We start from the raw sequence: 19,731 nt of genomic DNA on the forward strand, positions 1-19,731 counted from the left end.
CTAATGCTGTGGATCTCGCTGAAAACATTTGCCCTTTCCCTATGTCCCACCCAGAAATGTTTCTCAGGATCCTTCCCAGTACTTCCCATTACCTGGAGGGCTCAGAAGAGTGGCAGTGCGTGGGCTCCCGCCTGTCTCCCAGGTACTGTCTGCTCATCTGCCGAGGCAGGAGTACAAAGGAGGAGGCTGGCCAGGTTTCTGAGAGGGTGGTTGAGCATGGAGGAATCAACAGCAAAAGGGTGTAATAAGCTGACGATCTGCTGCAGCTGTGACAAGCAGAGCTCCCAACGTGTGTTCAGCAAAGCAGGAGGCTTTTCCTGTGGTTTTCTGTGGACTTTGGGCAACAGAAGGCGTGGGGCAGGGAGAACTGGATGCGGTAACGGTTGGGCCATCTCCATCCTCCAAAAGCCGACTGTCCCCAATCCCACATGTTTCAGAAGCAGCCCATGGGCTGGGTCACAGTGACATCTGAGCCTGGCTGAGAGCTTGAAGGAAAAACAGATTTCCTGAAAGGTCTTTCAGAGGAGGAATTTCAGTGTAAATACATGAAATGAAAGAACAACTTTGCAATTAGTTTTCACTAAATTTAGGCAAGCAGGATCAATTGAAGAGGAAGGTTCAGAGGGGAAGACACTCACCTTCCCAAAAACTTGTCTGCAGATGCCACAGGTCATTACAGGCCAGAAGTACACATGACCACATGTGGAGGGTTATGTTTTTTCTTTTTCTGCGATGGATGCACTTCACTCTTCAGAGAAAGAGTTGAAATTAGACCCCAGGGCCCTCTGGGAACAGGAAGAGTTCAGATCCAGGTTTCAGGGGGTCTCAAATGCTGATTTGTAGACAATGGAAATTCTATTGGTTTGGGAATAGAACTAACCAAAATATTTAATTTTTGAATGACGCAAGCATTTTGTATTTGCACCAAAAGTTTTGATTTGAATTAAAAGTATCCATTCTCCTCTTCCTCTGGAATGGAAATTTCAAATGAAACATCAACAATTCTTCTATATTTTGTTACAGAAAAATGCCTTCCTTTTTATACCATTCCCTGATGTAGTTTGAAATCAAAGGAAATGCCAAAAAGATGAAATACACTATTAGAAAAACATAGCATTGCTTGACTATTGAATTTTCTTAGTGGTTTTGGGCCATCATGCTTTCCTCTAGAATTTGCTGCTGCGGTGATGCAGATTTTTCTTTGAAGAAGAAAATGAGGAAGTTTAGACTGTAAAGTTTCCAGGTCTTTTGATGAGGCCTGAGCCTGCTGGGGTTTTGTTGTTTGGGGTTTTTTTTGTTTTTTTTTTTTTTTTCCTTTTGTTTTTCAAGTGTTAGGTCATTTTTGAGGCTAGAGGAGAGTCTTTACCTATGGGGACTGTTTCAATCTCCTCATTGGGACTCTAAGGTTAAAGCAGAAATCAAAATGTTTCCTGGGATGTCTGATTTCATTTACAGGTTGTAAATGTAGTATGCAGAATCAATTGCCGTGTTTCTTTCCATATGTTTTAACTGTAGCCATGGACTAAATTAAACAGTTTCTGTGGATAATACCTAGTTAATGCCAGCACTTACTGTCCTGGCACTTGGACACCAGCAGCTTGCCAAGATCCACCAATATCTCCTTAGAGCAGGGAGATTTCATCTTTATGTACTCCCTTAATTAGCATGTGTGAGAGTAGTGATGCAACCTGTGCTGCCTTGTGGAGAGGCAGGAGGGTTCAAGTGCCGTACAGAGCTGGGCAAAAAATCAACCCAATCAAAATTTCTATCCAAAAAGACTTGCAAGAACTTTTGGCATCACAAGTCATCGATTGAGTGTCATCCAAACGCACTGGACTCTGACCACCTCCTGGTCAAGGGGTCCCTGTATCTTGTTACATAGGTATAGCTTCTCATTTAAAGACGGGGACTTTCAAAATAACAATAAGAGGAAGGAACTGAGCCTGTGAAGCAAGAAGATATGTATACATACCATCCTGTTCCAGCTCACTGGGTTTTCTTGTCCTTAAGGACACTGAGCTCCATGCGTGTCTCAGCAAAAGTCTCATCTTCATTTATGCAGGCGGTTGAGACTGGTCCTTATACAAAATCAAGACTAGGAGCTTATAAATCAATATAAGGACCCAGGGAGGTGAGTGTAGCACCTGAAATAATATGATAACAACCAACAATATTGGTCATTTTGCAGTAAGGTTTGCTCTTCTGTCCCACTAATAAGTCATCACCTCTGAAAACTTCCTTATTTCTATGAAAGTGCTTTGGTTTGTAGGCTTATGGCTTTTTCCAAAGGAATCAATTTTAACTGACAAGAAGCACTGAAATTCAGAACTGGACATTGTCTCTGTGTTAGCAATGGTTGGTTCTTTTAATACTTTTTTTTTTTTTTTTTTTTTTTTTTGTGGGAAAATAAAGGCTATTTGAAATGGAAATACTTAGCTGGAATGTGCCATTTCAGAAAAAATGTCATCTGCCAGTGTTTTCCAGCTCTAGGCTGGATTTCTTCTTAAAACCAGAGGGGAAAAAGCCTTCCTAATAGCAATTATGTAAGTCCAATAGCTTGAAATCTCCCCTGAACTTTCATTAATTTGCAGGATCCGCTACTTGGCTGCAGCTACCAAGGACTAACCTGCTGGGGATGTGGCGAACCTGAGCAGCCAGTTATATTAAATCAATATATCATATATTTAATTTTGATGATGAACATCAGAAACATTGCCATTGCTGTTTCTCTGTGCTTATCTCAAATGAGGAGGAAAAACTGTGTGATCAGGGTGAATATGGCCTCTCGTTATTTCCCCTTATTCTGTACAGCTTCTAATGTTACGCCCAGTGGCCTGAGTTTAGGGTGCCTGTCAGTACCACCAGCAGCATGACTGGCATCACCACATGCTGTTTTGTCCCCTTTCCTCCTCCAGTGGCAAGAGGGTGTGCAGTGGGGTGTTTTGTTTTAGAAGATTTGGTGTTTATTTTGTTCAGTTCCTCTGTTTTTTTTTTAATATATACAGCTATTCCCATATGTCTGCAATAGAGGGCAAGATTAAAACCTGATTTGCAGCTGGGCAAAAGGCAGCAAGTTTTGTATAGGTGTGAGTAAGGGTCAGTATTGAAGAGGAGGGTACTGATGCTCCCTCAATAATTCACAGCAAAACACCTTCTTCCAGAGGAAGAAATGCGCTCCTCTGAACTCTTTCTGGAAGTTTTGCCTTTCACAAAAAGCAGATCTTCCTTGGTTTTAATGAGTCTCACTTGTCCAAGTAAACATTTAAAATTAAAGAAGTCTCCCAAAATATTTGCATAAGTCAGCAGAGGTGTGTTAAAAGCCACAACATGTGGTCTCTTCAAATCCATGCAGTGGCTCTGAGTGACTGCAGAGTAAATCTGCCTGGTGGGAAATGGGCACATTTCCTACAGTGGTTGTGCGGAGCGTGCTGTCTGCAGCCTCTGATCTGCTCTGCCAAGGGATCTTCTGGTGGGAACATACAGGCCTGGTTTTGCATTTGATAACCCTAAATGTAATGTTGCAAGTGTTGGCCATTAGGATTTGATTCAGGCAGTTGACTCTGGTATAGGGTGCTGCAAAGAGCAACATGCTGGAGGATCAGGCTTTGGTAGCTGCACTGCAGCTGTGTTAATTTGCAGGTGGGATTGTTGTGGGAGCTTAAATTTCCATCATTGTTTGACTAGAATCACCTGCTTTGTAACCAGCTGAATTTCAGGGCTGTCACACAGGTAGTTCTATATATGACCCTTACAAGAAATTAGCCCCTCTTGAAGCTGTATAGGGGTCTGTTCACAGGAGGTCTGGTAGCAAGCAGGCTCTCACAGAGCTCAACTATGGTAGGGAAAGGAATATTATTTTAAGACTCTGGATACAAATTCCTTGATACTTGGCTTTCCTAGGAAGTCTGTCAATTAGATTTAGAAATCCAGAGCACATTGTTTGCCATTTTATTGAGGCGTCCGACATCAGCTGAGCTCATTCTGTCTCCTAGTTCTCATCACTGTCATTCATTTTTTCACGATATTTTTGGACTGAAATACCTTTTTGAGGAGTATTTCAGCTCCTCTGGAAACTCACTTATGGTCTCAGTAGAGTCTGCCACATCAGGATTGATCAGCTTATGATCTGCAGGAGTCAGATGAAGCAGAGTATTCATTTGAACTGCAGTAGACATCTGGACGGAGGCCAGAGACACTAAGTACTACTGTCTCCATTGCTGATGTGTTGAAGGACCTTAGACAAGGTACTCAGGAGCCTTTATGTGTGTGGACATTTGTTTTTGTCTATGGTTAGGCCTTGTGAATTTGTGCTTATAGAGTGCAAAAGGAAGCAGAGGACTTGAGTCCCTTAAATAGAGATAAATGCAAGCAGGTAAGTATCATGATAGAATGGCTGACAGAACTGGAGAGATGCAGCTTGAAAACAGAGCTCGATAAAATCATTATCTGTCGTATGCAAGAAGTCTGCATTAAAGGAAACTGATAATTTCCTGTCCTAAACAGGATTACACAAAGCTGGAAATCCAGCTTTTTGTGTATTGTCAGGAATGGATGCGCCTCAGGACTTGAAATTGGGAAGGCCTGCATGCAGAGTTCACTTTAATAACAATCTGGGCTGGCCACCGTCTTGACTTACCTGTGGGCAGAAACATTTGAGCCCACCACTGAGACGGTTGTCAGTTCAGGCAGCTGCCAGGACAGGGACTTGTGACCAGAGTCCCCTTCCTCTTGCTTGCAGGCTTCTTTAATGTTTTCTTTTAACGTGGTATGCATCACGATGCCTTGTGCCATCACTGCAATATCCCCTGTATGATTTGTGGAGGAAAAAAATCTGTAATTCTGCTTCTGGGAACAAGTGTTGAATTTCACAATGGTTTCTGTATAGGCTAGAAGAAAGGGAGATGGGAAGAACCAACAGGCAAGGCCATCAACAAAGGATTTTGTAGGAGGAATGAAAGACATGGATGGCTAAATACTTGTTCTCAGTACTTTGTGCCCTGAAGAACATGTGTTTTCCTGACTCCTTTTTCCAGAGCACTAATAGCTAGACCATCTGTTTGCGCCTCTAAATCAGAGCAAAGCCCGTGAAAACCCACCTTGAAAGACAATTTGAAATTATCAGCTGTTTGTTTTAGCATTTAATAACTGTAATCAGCAAACCTAATGACATGTTTGATTATTTCATCCCATGTCTGGGAGCCTGGTGGGAGGCAGGAGATGGGATATATTGATTAGAGCAATTGAGACTCTTTCATGATTTATTTTCTTTTAAAACAAAGTGCCGGGTATTTCTCTGAAAAGACTGTTCATGTAAAAATGGTGTTGAGACCATGGCCAACTTGGGGCAAGATTAGCCTCTGTGGGTGGAATACTAACAAGCAGAGACAGAGTTTCTGTAATGTTTTTAGTTGCTGACTTTTAGCTCAAGCACTATGAAGCTCTAACACAGTGGACTAAGAGTCGGAAGACCTCATTTCTACTCCTGGTTCTTCAAGTAAATTGCTGTGGGATCCAGGCTGAGTTTCTTCCCCTCGCTGTACCTCACTAGTCCCCTCAGTAAAAAAGGACATAACAATAAAGAAGAGGAAAGGTATAAACTCCCTGTACAGCCAATGCCAAAAGACTTTTTTCTCTTTCAGTGGCCGTTGCTACCACTCTGGAGGCTCTGTTAGAGGAGGTGAGGGTCCTAATACAGGCATGTTAGGCATCTAAGGTTCAATGGTGGTAATATCCCATTTGGTTTGCCTACAAAAGCTGAGATTTGCTTTATAAAGTGCAATGCAAAAGTCACATAGTATTTAAGAGAGTATGAACTCTGCAAGTCTCATGGCGAATTAAACATACCATGGTTTGTTCTGGAAGAAACCTGATGTTTCTTTGTACAGGCTCTTCATAAAATTGTGAATTATGCAGGCATTCATAAAAATTAGGGATTGCTCATGAATAATTTGGAAACGAGTGAAGGTTTTTAATATGTATGATGCACTTGTAATAATAATTTCACCCTATTGCTCAAAGCATAGAGCAATACTTTTATCATAAATGAGAAACATTTGTTTCTAATCTTCACATTTCTTGATATTTGCCCCATGTCTCCTTGTTCTTCTGTGTCATAGGACCAGAAGGAATCAGGCACTCATTTTTCCTTCCATCATCCAGAAACCTCCAAGTGGGTCATCGTGTAACCTTCCTCCTCCAGTGAGAATTAACCCATTTTCTCTGGTCTGTCCTGGTAACTTCCGACTCTGTGCTAGAGCCTTATTTATCCTGCTTCCCTGAGGACAGTTTAGATGAGCTGTTGAGGGACAATTTTTATCCTGAAGCAAAGACAGGACAGGAATGTTCTGGACCCTGTTTCCTTTTCTGTAGCTGCAAATCTTGTGTTGCTGTTAGTAAAAGGGTCAAGAATTTTCTGATTTAACTTCTTCAACCTACCGGAATTTAGATATTTAATTTTGTAATATTTTTTTTGGCAGAGCTCACTTCGGTGGAACTGTGGGTGGGAAGTAGGTCCCTGGCCCAGCTACACAATTTTGGTCTACACAAGCTGAGGTGAATGAGCAGCATCAGTGTGATCAGGGCTGCTGCGCTGTGGGAAGCTCATGGCCCTTCATGGGTGTTTCATATCTTGGGGAATTAATTATATGTATGGGCATGGTGTCTCCTGATCTCATCTCTTAGTGCTTTTGCACTTTGTAGAAATATTTAAATAACTGAGAATGGAGGAGGAAAGGGAGCCTGACTGAGTAGCGGGTAGCATGTTCTTCTGGGATGCAATTCAAGTTCAGGTCTGTGCTTCAGTGAATATCTGGAAGCTTTTGAAAGCCTTGGTTACATCTTGATATGACGGGAAATTTTTCAAAACCTTGAAAAGCTTCCTGTGTTGAAAAAATATTTCCCTTCAGCTTTAGTTACTAGATTGGTTTGCCGTTCTATAGGCTGGCTTCTTTTCTGTTGGACACATCATGCATGATATAATGGTTTTGGCATTGTTACGGTTTGTGAAATAATCTCAACAAATGTGCTTAAAGTGAGGAAATTTTTTATACATATATATGTATATAGGTCTGAAAATAAAAATGAGCTTATTTCCTTGTGAACTGAATCCTTGCTACATTACACCCCCATTCTCATGCTCTGTGGCAGAGGCATGAATCAGCCAAGGTGATGCTGAATTCCCATGGACCTTACTCACCTTTGCAGTGTGGAGCTGAAGACAAACACCAGGCAGTGAGATTTGGATGAAGGTTAGGCAGGACAGATTTTGTGCTCCATAAGTATCCCTGGCATCTCTTGTTTGCCTCTCCATTTATACCACTGGACAGATCAGAAATGACCTGGCTCCAATGAAGAGATGCATGATGTAACCCTTGAGGTATATAGGATCTGTTGAAAACTCTGGGATTGATGACCTGTAACACAGGGTGGAACTGGCATCTCTGTCTGTATAGATGAAGTTTATGTAACAAACTAACATGTACAGTCTGTAGTGCTGTAGAAAACTCTTTAGACAGGACAGCAATTTTTTAAAAAATATACATACATACATACATATAAAATATATATATTAACTACATTGCTATTTTTAGCTGCTTCTTTGTAGCTCTGGTCATGTAGAGAGCCACTTGGTGCTAGAAGGTGAGCTTGTGCCTGTTGTGGCCACAACTGAATGGACAGTTTCAAAATAAAATGGACAAGGGGGTATGTTGTCAGATGGGAGCTGGATCTACAAGTGCCTTCTCTTTTCTGTCAGCAGGGCCAGCTGGAAAACCTGTGCCTTGGGGTACATGGGTGTATCTCATCAATTTGGTTTCTGGTTGGTCCACCTGCAGGAACTCCTGTTGTATGAGGCGTGTCCTTGAGTCCTGATCTAAATTCTGCCCAGAGCAATTCTTTGTCCTGTGGTGATTCAGGATACCATTTCTCCAAGTACACGTGTGCTCTCCTGCTGATCCTACTCTTACAGCAGAGCCTCTTAGAACTCTGCCTTCTGAATTAGGGTGTTTAGAACCCCTACGGAAGTCATGGCCCCACAGAGTGCAGGTGTCTTGTGTTCAATTGTGACAATTGCTGTAAAAGATGAAGTGCCAGACACTGGCAGTTTAAAGAGAGTGGATTTTAGGACAGGAAAGCTACAGGGGAAAAAAACAAAAATCCTTCAAATTGCCAACAGCACTCTATAAATAGAAAGCATAGGAGGCATGAACTTCTAATCAAATTTTCAATTTCTGATGATTTGCCAGATAGATTAGAACATCTTACTGCATAAACATTACCAGGATACATCGCTTCTAACTGATGGGACATTGTGAAATATCTGGACAGGAACAATACAACTCACTGAGTACCAGTGAAAAATAGTTTTACTTTCTTGGCGTTAACAGTTTAAAACTATCCTCACAGTAGGATTTTATTAGCATTGCCTGCTTGGATTTGCAGTTATATTGGATTTGATGGGATTAGGTGAGAGTCAGAAGAAATGCTAGTAGCAAATTTTTTTGTGTGTTGTTTTGTTTTGGTTTTATTTCCCCCCTTTGGAGCTCCAGCAAATGCGAGCATGTCTTCCTCAATTAGGCAAGCATGAAAGCTACAAAGAGTGCACGGGCTCTTGAATGTGCCGTAATTTGTGTTTATCAATTTGGTGCACATAGTTTTTTTGACATGTGCTTCCTGCCTGATTTTCTAACAATCCTTTATTTTCCGCAGGTGGCCGTGATAAACGAGGTGGTCCTGTCTTGACCTTCCCAGCCCGCAGCAATCACGACAGAATAAGGCAGGAAGACCTTCGGAAACTTGTGACTTATTTGGCCAGTGTGCCAAGGTAAAGCTAGAAAGAAAACACTTCAAAGCTCAGGGTGGATGGGTGGGTGGGGAACTTGTTCTTGGCGATTGCCGATTTCCAAGTATTAACATTTAGTACCTTCAGTTCTTGGGATGGAGGAACAGAAGTTTTCACTTCCTCCTCCTGTGTATGCTCTGATGGTTTTTGTTGCACACATAGCAGTGCAGGAGCCCCAGCATGGAGGCAGTGTGAGCAAACTTGGGCTTCAGGCTCGTGACAGCAACAAGGAGCAGCTCTTGTTCCCCATGTTTCTGTGTGGCACTTACAGAGTGGAAAAGGAGGAGAGTGCTTAGAGGTCTGCAGTTAAATATAGCAAGCTGGAGAGAGCCTGCTGTGTGCTGTTGCTTTTTTAATACCTTGTAGGAGGTTCAGGAGAGCTGGGGTAGGGGATTGTAGTTGCTGGGGAGGAAAGCCTGCCCTGTGCAAGGAGGCAGATCTTCCTGTTCCAACACTTTCCAGAGCTTTCTCCAGGCTCAGGAAGGAACATGGTTGGACTAAGAGGGAAGCTTTCAAAGAAAGACATTTCAAATAGTTCTACGTGTAAACCAGCACCTTTTCCCGCATTAGTGCCTGTGTCCCTCCTCCAACATGCAGGTCCCCATCCCTTTCCCAAGAATGCTGGGGGAGAGGTCTGTTGCTAGTGCATATTCATCTTTGCAAGCTGTGGGACACAGTTTATAGGGCTCAGTGCCCAGGCAGGTATTTCTGAGCCAATGTTTAATGCCTCTGAGAGTACAAGGCTATGTGCATCCTCATCCAGCTTCCTTTCCCTATTTTCAAGCTTGCCAAATATACTTACCCAGTAACAACTGCACTGGTTATTGAGACAAACGTTATCACAGGGCAAGCGAGCAGCTCAGAAAGGACGTTCAGTATTGCAGTAACACACCCTGTGCCACCTGGATGCTCCTTCTTTTTGAACCCAGTGTATGACCAGTTAAACAGTGCTCAACTTTTTGCAAAACATGAAGTTAAGACCTGAAGGGCAGAGGGTTTGACTGTGTCTGGAAGTCAAGAGGTAAGGAAGGGTCTCAGAAACGCACTCAGTTCCTAAACGTGCAATATGCAGAGAACAATGGTCCCATGTTTGGTATGGAAGAGAGTTGAGAGCAGTTTGGAGACTCATCACTTGGCTGCAGAGAGCAAGGGACAAACTCAGCAGTGTACCAGATCTGCCAGTGCGTGTTTCCTGGACTTCACGAGTCCTCTGGCAATACAATTTTTGCTGAGTTGGACTTCTGCTCATCAAGGTTTTACTAATAAGCTGAATTGGTTTGCTTTTCTCCCCATCCTCTCCCCTTTTTTCCTCTAGCCAGCTCTATTTTCAACCATATTGTGTGAGAGATTAAGGACATGCTGCGGGGCTGGGAGAGCAGTAGGTCACTCCCTGGGAGTCTGTGTCCCAGGGCCTGGCAATCCCCTTCCAGCTGCTACAGTAATGAAACTGCTCCCTTACATCTTATCAGTTTTTGCATGGTCGCAAATATGAAGATACGACATTGCTTGAGGTTGCAAGTATTGCACAGCAAAAATTATCTTCTAACATGTCAATCTTTTCTATTAATTGCTCTTCCCTCGTGGAGGTGGCAGTAATAGCAGGAAAGCTCCCTTCTGTTCCCTGATCTTACACATCTAAATAGATTAGCTCAATCTTTGATGCTGCTTTTGGTTGCCTCACTCAGCAATGATTTTTCTTTGATGATGCAGAAGCTGGGGGACAAAGGTGCATGATGAAGGAGCTAATACAAAATGCAGCTGCTTGCCTCTCTAGAAACACTAAAAAAAGCATTCCGCCTCCTGGTCTTTCACTGCAAAGGTATACCAGTGAATATTCCTTCCTCTGTGATTCAACCTCCCATCATGAAAATGTACCCAGCAGTGAGGGACTGGCTACTCCTGAAGCACTTTCACCAGTTTCCCAAGGATCCTTGCACATTGGTTCTGTGGAGGCATTAACCAGAGCAATGTCTCCTGTTTGGGACATTACATATTGAGAGGTGTGGAGCAGAAAGCAGGAAGAGTGATCCGAGGTCTAGAAAAAGTGGTCTGTCAAGGAAGGAAAAAGGGTAGAGGTTGCTCAGCCAAAAGAACAGAAGAGAGTGAGAAGGGTCTTTGTAAACGTGTTGTGATGCTGCAAAAGGAAAGGGTTCGTAGGGCTAGGACAAGAAACAGAAATGTTAAAGACAAAGCAAGGGAAGCTTAGGCTGGATGAGAGGAAAAGATTTCTAATGGATTTTCATTAGCACTAGAATAAGTAATCTAATATCTTAAATTCCTGTCTAACTCTATAAGCAAACCTCTGGCCTGTGTATAAATGTTCAAGGCAGGGGATGATGAATCGGGAGGTGACTTCTTCAGGTTGCTCCTAGTCCTGTTTTGTCTGGTGCCACAGCTGTGAACTCATGGCTGTGGCAGCGAAACATCATCACAAACTTCTTGGGTTTGGCATGCAGGATTGTGTAACTTATGTGGTGTGAGAAAACACTGAAAACTCATTTTTCCTAAACATTTTGTTCACTTTAACTTTCAGACTTACTTTTTGGAAGCAAATACATAGAAGGAGCCACTTGAATTTCTTTCACTGGCTCCCAGTTAATATTTGTTCCAAGATGAGTGCCGTAATGAATAACTGCATCAGCCATCCATTTGTGAAAATAAACAGTTTCATTAGCAGAGACTCTGTACAGAATGTCAGGAGAAACTCCTCTGATGTTCAGAGTGCTGAAAAGGGTAGAGTTTTCTGTGCTAGTTGAAAAACTAGAAATTCTTCTTTAGGGGGAAAAAAAAAAAAAAGCAGACTGTAATTTATCATATTGACACCAGTATAATAATTCTTTCTTTATTCCCTGTGCAATGGTTTCTGAGACAGATTGCTATCCACATTGATACTATCTGTCACTTAACCCTTGTTTTATATCTTAACGGAGGGGGCAGAGCCAGCGCGTTGCTGGGAGATTTGAGCAGGTATGAGATTGGTGATGAATTATGATGATGGATTAGGGTAAGTGAAACCAGGGCCATGCTAGCCCTTCTCCAAGTTTCTAATTCAGCTTTCCACAATTCCTTCTTCAAAACCAGAATAATTTTCTGGTTTTCTGAAAGCTGCAATGTGTGTGTGAGTTAGAGCAGAATAGTGAGTGCTTTCATGCAGCTGCGAGCCGCGGCCAGGCAGGTGCCTGCACTCCGCGGGGATCCCTGTGTGGCTGCATGGGTAAGGCTTCAGATCTCGCAACGCCGTCTGTTCCTATCCCAAAATGCTAACCTTGCAGTCTGGAGTACCTGGGGTGGCGTAGGAGTCCCGGAAGATTCAAAAACCTGACGCAGCACTCTTGGGTGCTAGGAGGATGTTGCGAGTGGGTATATGGTGCTGTGTGGTGGTTCTTTCAGGCATATCACGAGGTTCTTTTCTCCAAACAGTTCCACTGTAATTAGTTACTAAGAAACGAAGATGCTATTTATTAGAAGTAAAGATAATTGCCACGGATGCCAGGTTTCTACTGCTCTGCCATTTTCTGCTTGTTTTACACTTGCATTAATGCTTTCTGGATAGGCAAAGCAGTATTTCTTGTGAATCAAGATAGGTGCTGTTTACCTTCAAATTTAAATGGGATGTAATGTTTAGAAATTTGGAGGGCGTGACTGAAGCTAGGATAACATGGTGTTTGTGATCAGTAGAGCCGAGAGAGAATTTTGTGGCCTCACTGAGGATTTTATTTTTTAAGACCAGTGCAGTGCCATCCATTCCAGTAGGCTGAGTTTTGATTTATATGTGTGTAAATGAAACTAGCACCAGACCAATCTCCTCTGTGAGCCCTTTGGAACTAAGAATTAAGTTATGCATAGGCTATAGGAGGATAAAAAGGAGACAGAATATTATTAGCCTGAGTTATCTCCTCGCATGGTGAAGCAATAAGATGAAGGAAATGTTCTCTGTCAGCTATAGTGAATCTTCCGGCTGAACACATCAATCTGTTTTGGAGCCAAGATAAGCAGTCTTCTGCGCTTGCTGCAGAGGGGGAAACCCGAGATGCCTCGGAGGCCTGTATTTTAAGACATCTACTTTTTATTTGCCCTCTGTTTAAAAACCTGCTCAAATATTTCCTTATTCTGGGGGACATCCAGGGCTCGTAACAGCAGCAAAATGTTTCCAAGGGACAGCCCTGCGTGTTTGAACAGCTCCTCGGAGCTGCCCGAGTTCAGTGAAAGATGTGAGGATCAGTAGGACAACTTAAGTGCCTCTAATAATTAGTTCTGTGACTGGGGCTTTATAAAATTAGAAGAACAAGACAGGGGATGGCAAAATGTAGCAATACTCACCCACTCTTGGATTTATTTTAAGCTCTTCCCTGATGACCTGTGGTACTGTGTATATTAGCTCCTCTGGCCAGGAGTAGTGTGAAACTCATTTTGTTGATTGATAGGAATTAAACCCTAGAGCTGTACTTTCTGTTATGTGATCCTAGCACAAAAGAAGCTTTTGAGGATCATTTTTTCTGGAGGCTATTGTAGAGCTACAAAAATAACCATGTATATTAAAAATAACACCAGGGACTTCGTACTAATTTTAGTAACTAAATATCTGGTGCCATCTGTAAGATAATTATTCCACCATACACTTGTATCAAAATACCACAGTAAAAAAATGAAGTGAAGCTGATGAGGCTAATGAAGGTTTAGTATTTTCTTCAGATACAATTTCATTACTTTTTTTTTTTTAATTATAAGCGTATTTTGGAGAAAGAAGCTCGTTAGGAGTATATAACTGACATGAATGCTAGTGGTTTTAAGAGCCCTTTGCCACTTGACAGCCAGTTCAAATCCAGCCTCCTTTGTACGTGGTATTGGTACATGACATTATTATCGCCATCTGTTAGGGCTTGGGGGACTTCTGTGGAAATAGTTGGTGGTCTCACCTTGCCCTGTTGAAAGGCTTCTGACCACATCACTCTGCTTTGTTTCCTGTGTCCCTTTACTAACCACCTCAGGACCAAGTTACATGTTCATCTCTTGGAGATCAGCTCTTCAAAAGAGGATCTCAGATTTCCTTCCAGCTGTGGTAACGACCTGCTGAGACATTTTATTCCTAGATAAGTGGACAGTGGCTATAAATGATGTAAAAATTCTGCCATGTATGTCTGTAGCTCCCAGCCTGGCAAGCTCCCCTGTTTACTAGAAGCTGCTAGAAAATATGGAATTCCTAGAAGTGCAGAGGGAGCAGCAAGAACCTTCACAGCCTGGGGAGCAGGAGTTATGAGACAAGATTGAAGGTGTTGGGGGTGCTTGGGTTAAAGAGAGGGAAAGTAAAATTTATGTGATTATGATCCAGCATGCAAGACTGAGCTAAAGGAAATTATTTGGTCTTGGTGTACATGGCAAATGGGACAAAAAGAAATGGATTAAAATAATAGATTGAAGAAATGAAGCAGGTTTCTGTAGCATCTCCATCTTGGAGACCCTGTTAGAAGGCGTATCAGCAATGTCCCAGGTGTGGTCACTCCTGCCTTGCAGCAGAGGGGTGAAAAAAACAACCACTCTAGCTCTTGTGACACTGTTTTTTTGTGACACTGGGATTTTTTTTTTAATAGGTACAAGATTTTAATTTCCCATGTTTGTTTATTTTTAGTTCCTGGATTTTGAAAATTAGTCCAAACCTAAGGTAAACGGGGGCTTTCCATATCAGTTTCCAAATTACTTCCTACTTTCATTGCCTGTTGCTGTTTTCCTGGATAGTGTAAGGACCGATCTCACACAGCTTTGGACCTAAAGCCAATGTCCCCTGTTCCTCTGCCCTTCCTGGGAACTGAGAGCTCCCTCGGGCTGGTTCCAGCTTGATTAGCTGCTGAGCCCTGCTCTGCCTTCTAGCTAGGTGACAGTGCAAGTGTTTTCAGACTGTTTTTGTGATAAGCAACACAATTAGCATGATACAGAGCTTTGTAGTTACCATACTGTGAATTGCACAGCTCAAGTAGCCTTCTTCTAAAGACTAATAAAAGGCAGGGTAACCTGGGCTCTGCATATCACTTCTACCTGTGATCTTCAATATCTTCTGTTTGGTCTAGCAAAAGAATCTCTCATCTCTCTCTTGTGAAACAGAGGCAAACGAGATAAACAAAAAGTTAATATTGAGATAAACACATGGAGATTTGATTGTCTTGTTTCAGAGCATGAGTTTGGGGACTCAAATAAAATAAAAGTTGATGTTAATTCAAGACTGAATTCCTTATTTGAAACAAATTCCTTAAAGAACATAGAAAATATTTTGCAAATCCCTTTGTAAATTGTCTATCTTATATCCAATAATATTTGCGCCATATTGGAAGACTTGAAAGTATGTTACTGTTTTTTCACACTGATTTCTTCAATATTTCTATATTCTTAAGTAGTAGCTTGCTCAGTTTTATTATATATTTATCGTATTGCTATAAACAATTGAAATTACAGATTGCCACATACAAAGAAATTAGGATTTCAACTTGTCTGTTTTTAAGCGTTCTATTCAATACTCAACATTTGCTTAATTTTAGACCATAAATCTGCAATTGCAAACAGCTAATATGAAGGAATCCCTCATTTATTGTGTCTGAATTATTTCCAAGGCAATTGTTCTGTTTTACAGGGTATTCTCTTACTGCCAACCCTGCAAACTCATGCTGAGATTTCAAAGTCATATTGGGTTCTCTTTCATTCATCTAAGATCTCCAACATAAAGATTCTGCAGTAGGTTACTCATTTGAAGATTTAGGATTGGAGAGGTAGCCCTGCAGGCCAGGTTTAATGTACAAAGAAAATGTATGGGGCTGGAAGAGCAGTTCCTTTTTTCCCGGCTCTGTGTTGCTTTTCCAGCCCAGTCAGAGCTCAGTTATGCTTTCTTCATCAGAGTCAGCAGATAGGGCTCAACGAAGGAACACATTGGATGAAATAAAAGGTCACTGTTTTATTTTTTGCTCTTCCCAAGCAGCAAGGCAAGTGTTCATACCTGGTTCAGGTACAATACTTTTGGGGTTTACTGGTCTGGCCTTTTTTGCTCCAGCTCTACCCTCCCAGCTGTGGGCTGTTTCTGCTCACCACAGGCAGCACATTCAGGCTGTACATTCAGAGCAGCCAGAAGGATGGCAGTGAGAGGGGTCCTTCTCCTCAGCCCCCATCTTGCCAGGTCCACTGCACAGAAAATGGCTAACAGGCTGCTGCTGCTGAACCATAGCTCCACAGCATCACTGCACCTGGTTTATCTCTTTCTCACTGTGAGAGGAAGGACTGGAGGCTCCTAAAACCCTCTGAGCAGAGGTAAGAGGTGGCAGCACTTCCCACCAAAGGCATGGCCAAGAGGGGCTGACCTGCAAACAGCAATCTCCTGTAGGGATGGTCACCCCTGCCACCAGCGGCATCAGCTGAACCTCCTCAAGGCATCCTGAGGGCCTGATGGCTCAGGGGTCTGAGCTTTGCTAAGGAACTGAGAAAACCCCAGCTGTCTTCTCAGGGATGCCTCAGATGCTGCTCAGTTCCCCAGCATGGGCTGGGGGCTGCTGATCTCTGGCTCTCCCACCAGGGTGGGTACCTGCCTTGTGCAGCTGCCCCCCCGTGTCGCTGTATTTCTGTTAGTGGTGTGGTAGGTGATGTTTGACTGCATTTCCAATGAGGGAGTTGGGTTTGGAAGGGTTCTGCTTGGGTGTCTCCAAATATGGGGCAAACAGCAGAATGAACCCCCTCACTGTGCACATCAGCACTGCTGGGATGCAGGAGCCACCGTGACTGAGTGACACCCGGCAGTGTCGGCAGGGTCTGGGGCCTGATCCCGTCCCCTGAGCTGTCTCACGTACAGCTGCGCTGCTGGGCTCTGCTTTTTGAGCTCCATCCAAGCCCTGGATCTGGGGATTAGATCAGCATTGCTCCTCCTTGCTAAATGGCTTTTGCATGTTGATTGTACTGGCATTTACTGACTGGAAGAAGGAGCCGAGGTGATGGAGAAAAGGCAGCAACTTGTAAACTAGGATATATCCCACACCCATTCACTGGTGAGGGAGCCAGTGGGCACTGCAGCCTGCTACAAATTTTATGCAGAGCATCATTTTCTCCATCCTCTTCCTCAGTGGCTCTCTGACAAGTGGTTACTCTGAGAGGTCCGGGCAGCAGCGACCTGGAGACTTCCATGGAGAAGGCAGGTTTGCACTAATGTGAGCGGTAATTCAGAAGAGCTAAAATTAGCAAACAGAGACCTTTTGTGGGAGCGGTGCGCTGGCAGCAGAGCTGGCACCGGCCACGTGTGGTTCCCTCCTGAAGCTGTCAGCAGCCATCTGCAGAATATGCAGCCGTTCAGCCAATCCCAACTTTTCGGTGATCTCTTTCCTACGGTTTTTGCAGAGACCGTAAAATGGTTTTTGTCTCATTCCAGCATGGGTGCTTGTGTTCCTCATCAGTAACTCCAGTACGTGCTACATCCTTTTCACTCTTAGAAATTATTATAATTTGGAAGCATCTTATGCCACCCTCTTCACAGATGTCATTAGAAGCAGGAAAACAACTGCTGTGCTTTGCAGTCTGCTTTATAACGGGACTATTGTCAAAGGTGTCTTTATGTCAGTGGAAAGCTCTTGTAAACGCCTGTGGAGAATGGATGAGACCTTTTCTGTGTGCCAATATGGAGCAAATAATGGGAGACACAGAAGCGGAGTCGTCTCACTCTAGACTGCCTGGTCCTTATCCTCATCAGATGGATGGAGGTGTTGTGGATGCTGCTTCAAAGTCTGGATTCCCCAGTGCACAGCTTGGATAGGACAGATGTGTTTTCAGAAATATGTTTTTAGCCTTGTCTCCAAATGATAAAAAGCTTATGCAATCGTGCTGTCTGTCAGTCACTGCTTAAACCAAATCTGTCAGAGAAGACTCTCAAGAACAGTAAATTCCTACAAATTTAATGAGACTAGACAGCCATGTCAAGGAAGGAAATATAGTTAGTGTCCAGAGACGGAAAGGTGATCTGAACTCGCCCCTTCTTATAGACTGGAGGTAAAGGGGATATCTCCAGAGCATATAAGAAGCAAATTTGGTATTAAACATTAGAGAATCAATGTGCAAACCACTACCAAGGTTTGGCGGTTCCCATGTTTAATAAAAGTGCATTTTAGTTTATGGTATTAGCAAATTGGATCATACTAGAATGGAACAATGACCAATTCATGGTAACATATGGTATTGAGCAGGCTGATACTCTTATAGCATGGAAAGTATGGGTTGGGACTGGCAAAATTTGCTTCAGAGGTTGGGATGCTCAATTCCCTGCTGTTTGCAAAGGGAATTGGTATCCAAGTTTGGTAGGCAGTTGTAAATCTCATCAGTGGTTTCTTCTCGTTTTCCACAAGGTGCTCCTAACCAAGTCAGTCTGTGCTATTTTATGATTTCCTTGTGGATCCTGGCGCTGCTGCAGAGTTCCCTGTGGATCCTGTAACGCTGTGTGCAGCAAAACATAATTGTAACTATGCGGTGTGAGGCTGTTGGGCTACTTAGATTAAGAAGGAGAAAGAGAGAGAGAAATACCTTAACACAAAATCATAAATAAGAAAAATAATTCTAGAATCTCTCCTTCCTCTGCCAAGAAAAGGCAGAAAAGTAGAAAAGTGTAACTGAAACACACTTTTGGCTCAGCAGATATTGTCTGGTCTGCAGTGTGTGCCACAGTGTACTTTTCTACTATTAACAAGGGAGCATTGGTTTCCCTGCCTGTGTACACAGGGCTTTATTTTATGTCTTAAGTTTAAAGAGAAACCTTAATCTCTGGAGAATTTTCCAGTGATGTAGTATTTTTTTTAAATTTCCTTTTTGGTACTTCACCAGCAGGCCAAAGCACCAAAGCAACTTTCCCTTGTCCTACAGTTGCATTCAGGGAAATACCCTGCACCTCTTTGACATACCCCTGCTACAGTGCAAACAAGAAAAAGTAAGAACCTGCTGTAAGCCCAATGCAATATTTACAAGGGTCATCTTTGCTGAATGGTCCTTTTGGTTAAAGTCATTGAATAGAAATTGTAGTAGAAGAATAGAGCACTGTAGAATAATTGCATCTCTCTGAAAATTGTAACATCAGCAGCAGTTCATCTCCCCGCAAATTCAGGCTGGTTTCATATGCCTTTCCTGTGCACTGCTCAAGCGTGTATGTGATGTTCGTATGATGTAGCTCACCTCCATCATCCTGTTACCCATGAGAATACAAGAAGAATTGACAATCTCTACTCTGTGCAGAATTATTAGCACTTAGTCTTTTGCTAGAAGGATGTGTTAAGTTTGATTGTTTATTTGATGTTGTCATTGAGGATCAAACAAATATAATTTTTTTGAAATTGAATTTGAATTAATTACTCATTAAAAACCTTTGCTTGGTAAAATTCAACCCTTCTTCCTCCCCCAGTCCTAAACCAGGGTACAACATTCAAGTGATTATTAAATGTATCCATTTAAGGAATACAAATAATAAGGATATCAACACAGCTTTAGTATGCAGATGAGTGGGATTCTTAGCAGGAACTGTATGGCATTTTAAAATACATATTGTACCCGTACATGGGGATGTGATACTTTGGAACTCCAGGGAGTGATTTCAAATTTTCTCTGCATGTTAACGTGCTGCAAAGCATGGTAAATGGCTTTGGTGATCCTGAGGAATGATCAGCAAAACACTTTGTTTCAGGTCAAGAATGAATGCTATGTTCTGAAGTGCTGTTGCGTGGGCAAACATCACATCCCACTAGGAATAAGTTTTTTCCCTTAGAGAACTCCAAATGGGCTTCGTGTACACATTTCATGTACACACGTTTCATCTACTGTGTGCTTACACTTTGTATATCACATGAAAAAGGCACAGCATCAGTAATCATGGATGGATACTTTTGTATTCCATA

The 19,731-nt window shown here is 42.6% G+C and overlaps 1 protein-coding gene and 1 long non-coding RNA gene across 18 annotated transcripts in view; one reads left to right on the forward strand and one right to left on the reverse strand.

Annotated features, from left to right (window-relative positions):
- Nucleotides 1-19,731, forward strand: part of KALRN (kalirin RhoGEF kinase) — a 546,232-nt gene that overhangs the window by 190,782 nt on the left and 335,719 nt on the right. For all 17 annotated transcript variants that reach the window (XR_013930070.1, XR_013930071.1, XR_013930072.1 and 14 more), the window contains exon 3: nt 8,707-8,821. Coding sequence is in view for 10 of the 17 variants with exons in the window: in XM_080399718.1 (XP_080255844.1) it covers nt 8,707-8,821 (115 nt within the window). In the remaining 7 variants the exon portion in view is untranslated. The remainder of the gene's footprint in view (nt 1-8,706; nt 8,822-19,731) is intronic.
- LOC308068714 overlaps nt 1-19,731 on the reverse strand; it is a 292,607-nt gene that overhangs the window by 163,262 nt on the left and 109,614 nt on the right. The gene's annotated exons all lie outside the window — the stretch shown is intronic.

The sequence above is a fragment of the Falco punctatus genome (assembly GCF_963210335.1).
Source record: "Falco punctatus genome assembly, chromosome: 8".
Lineage (NCBI taxonomy): Eukaryota > Metazoa > Chordata > Aves > Falconiformes > Falconidae > Falco > Falco punctatus.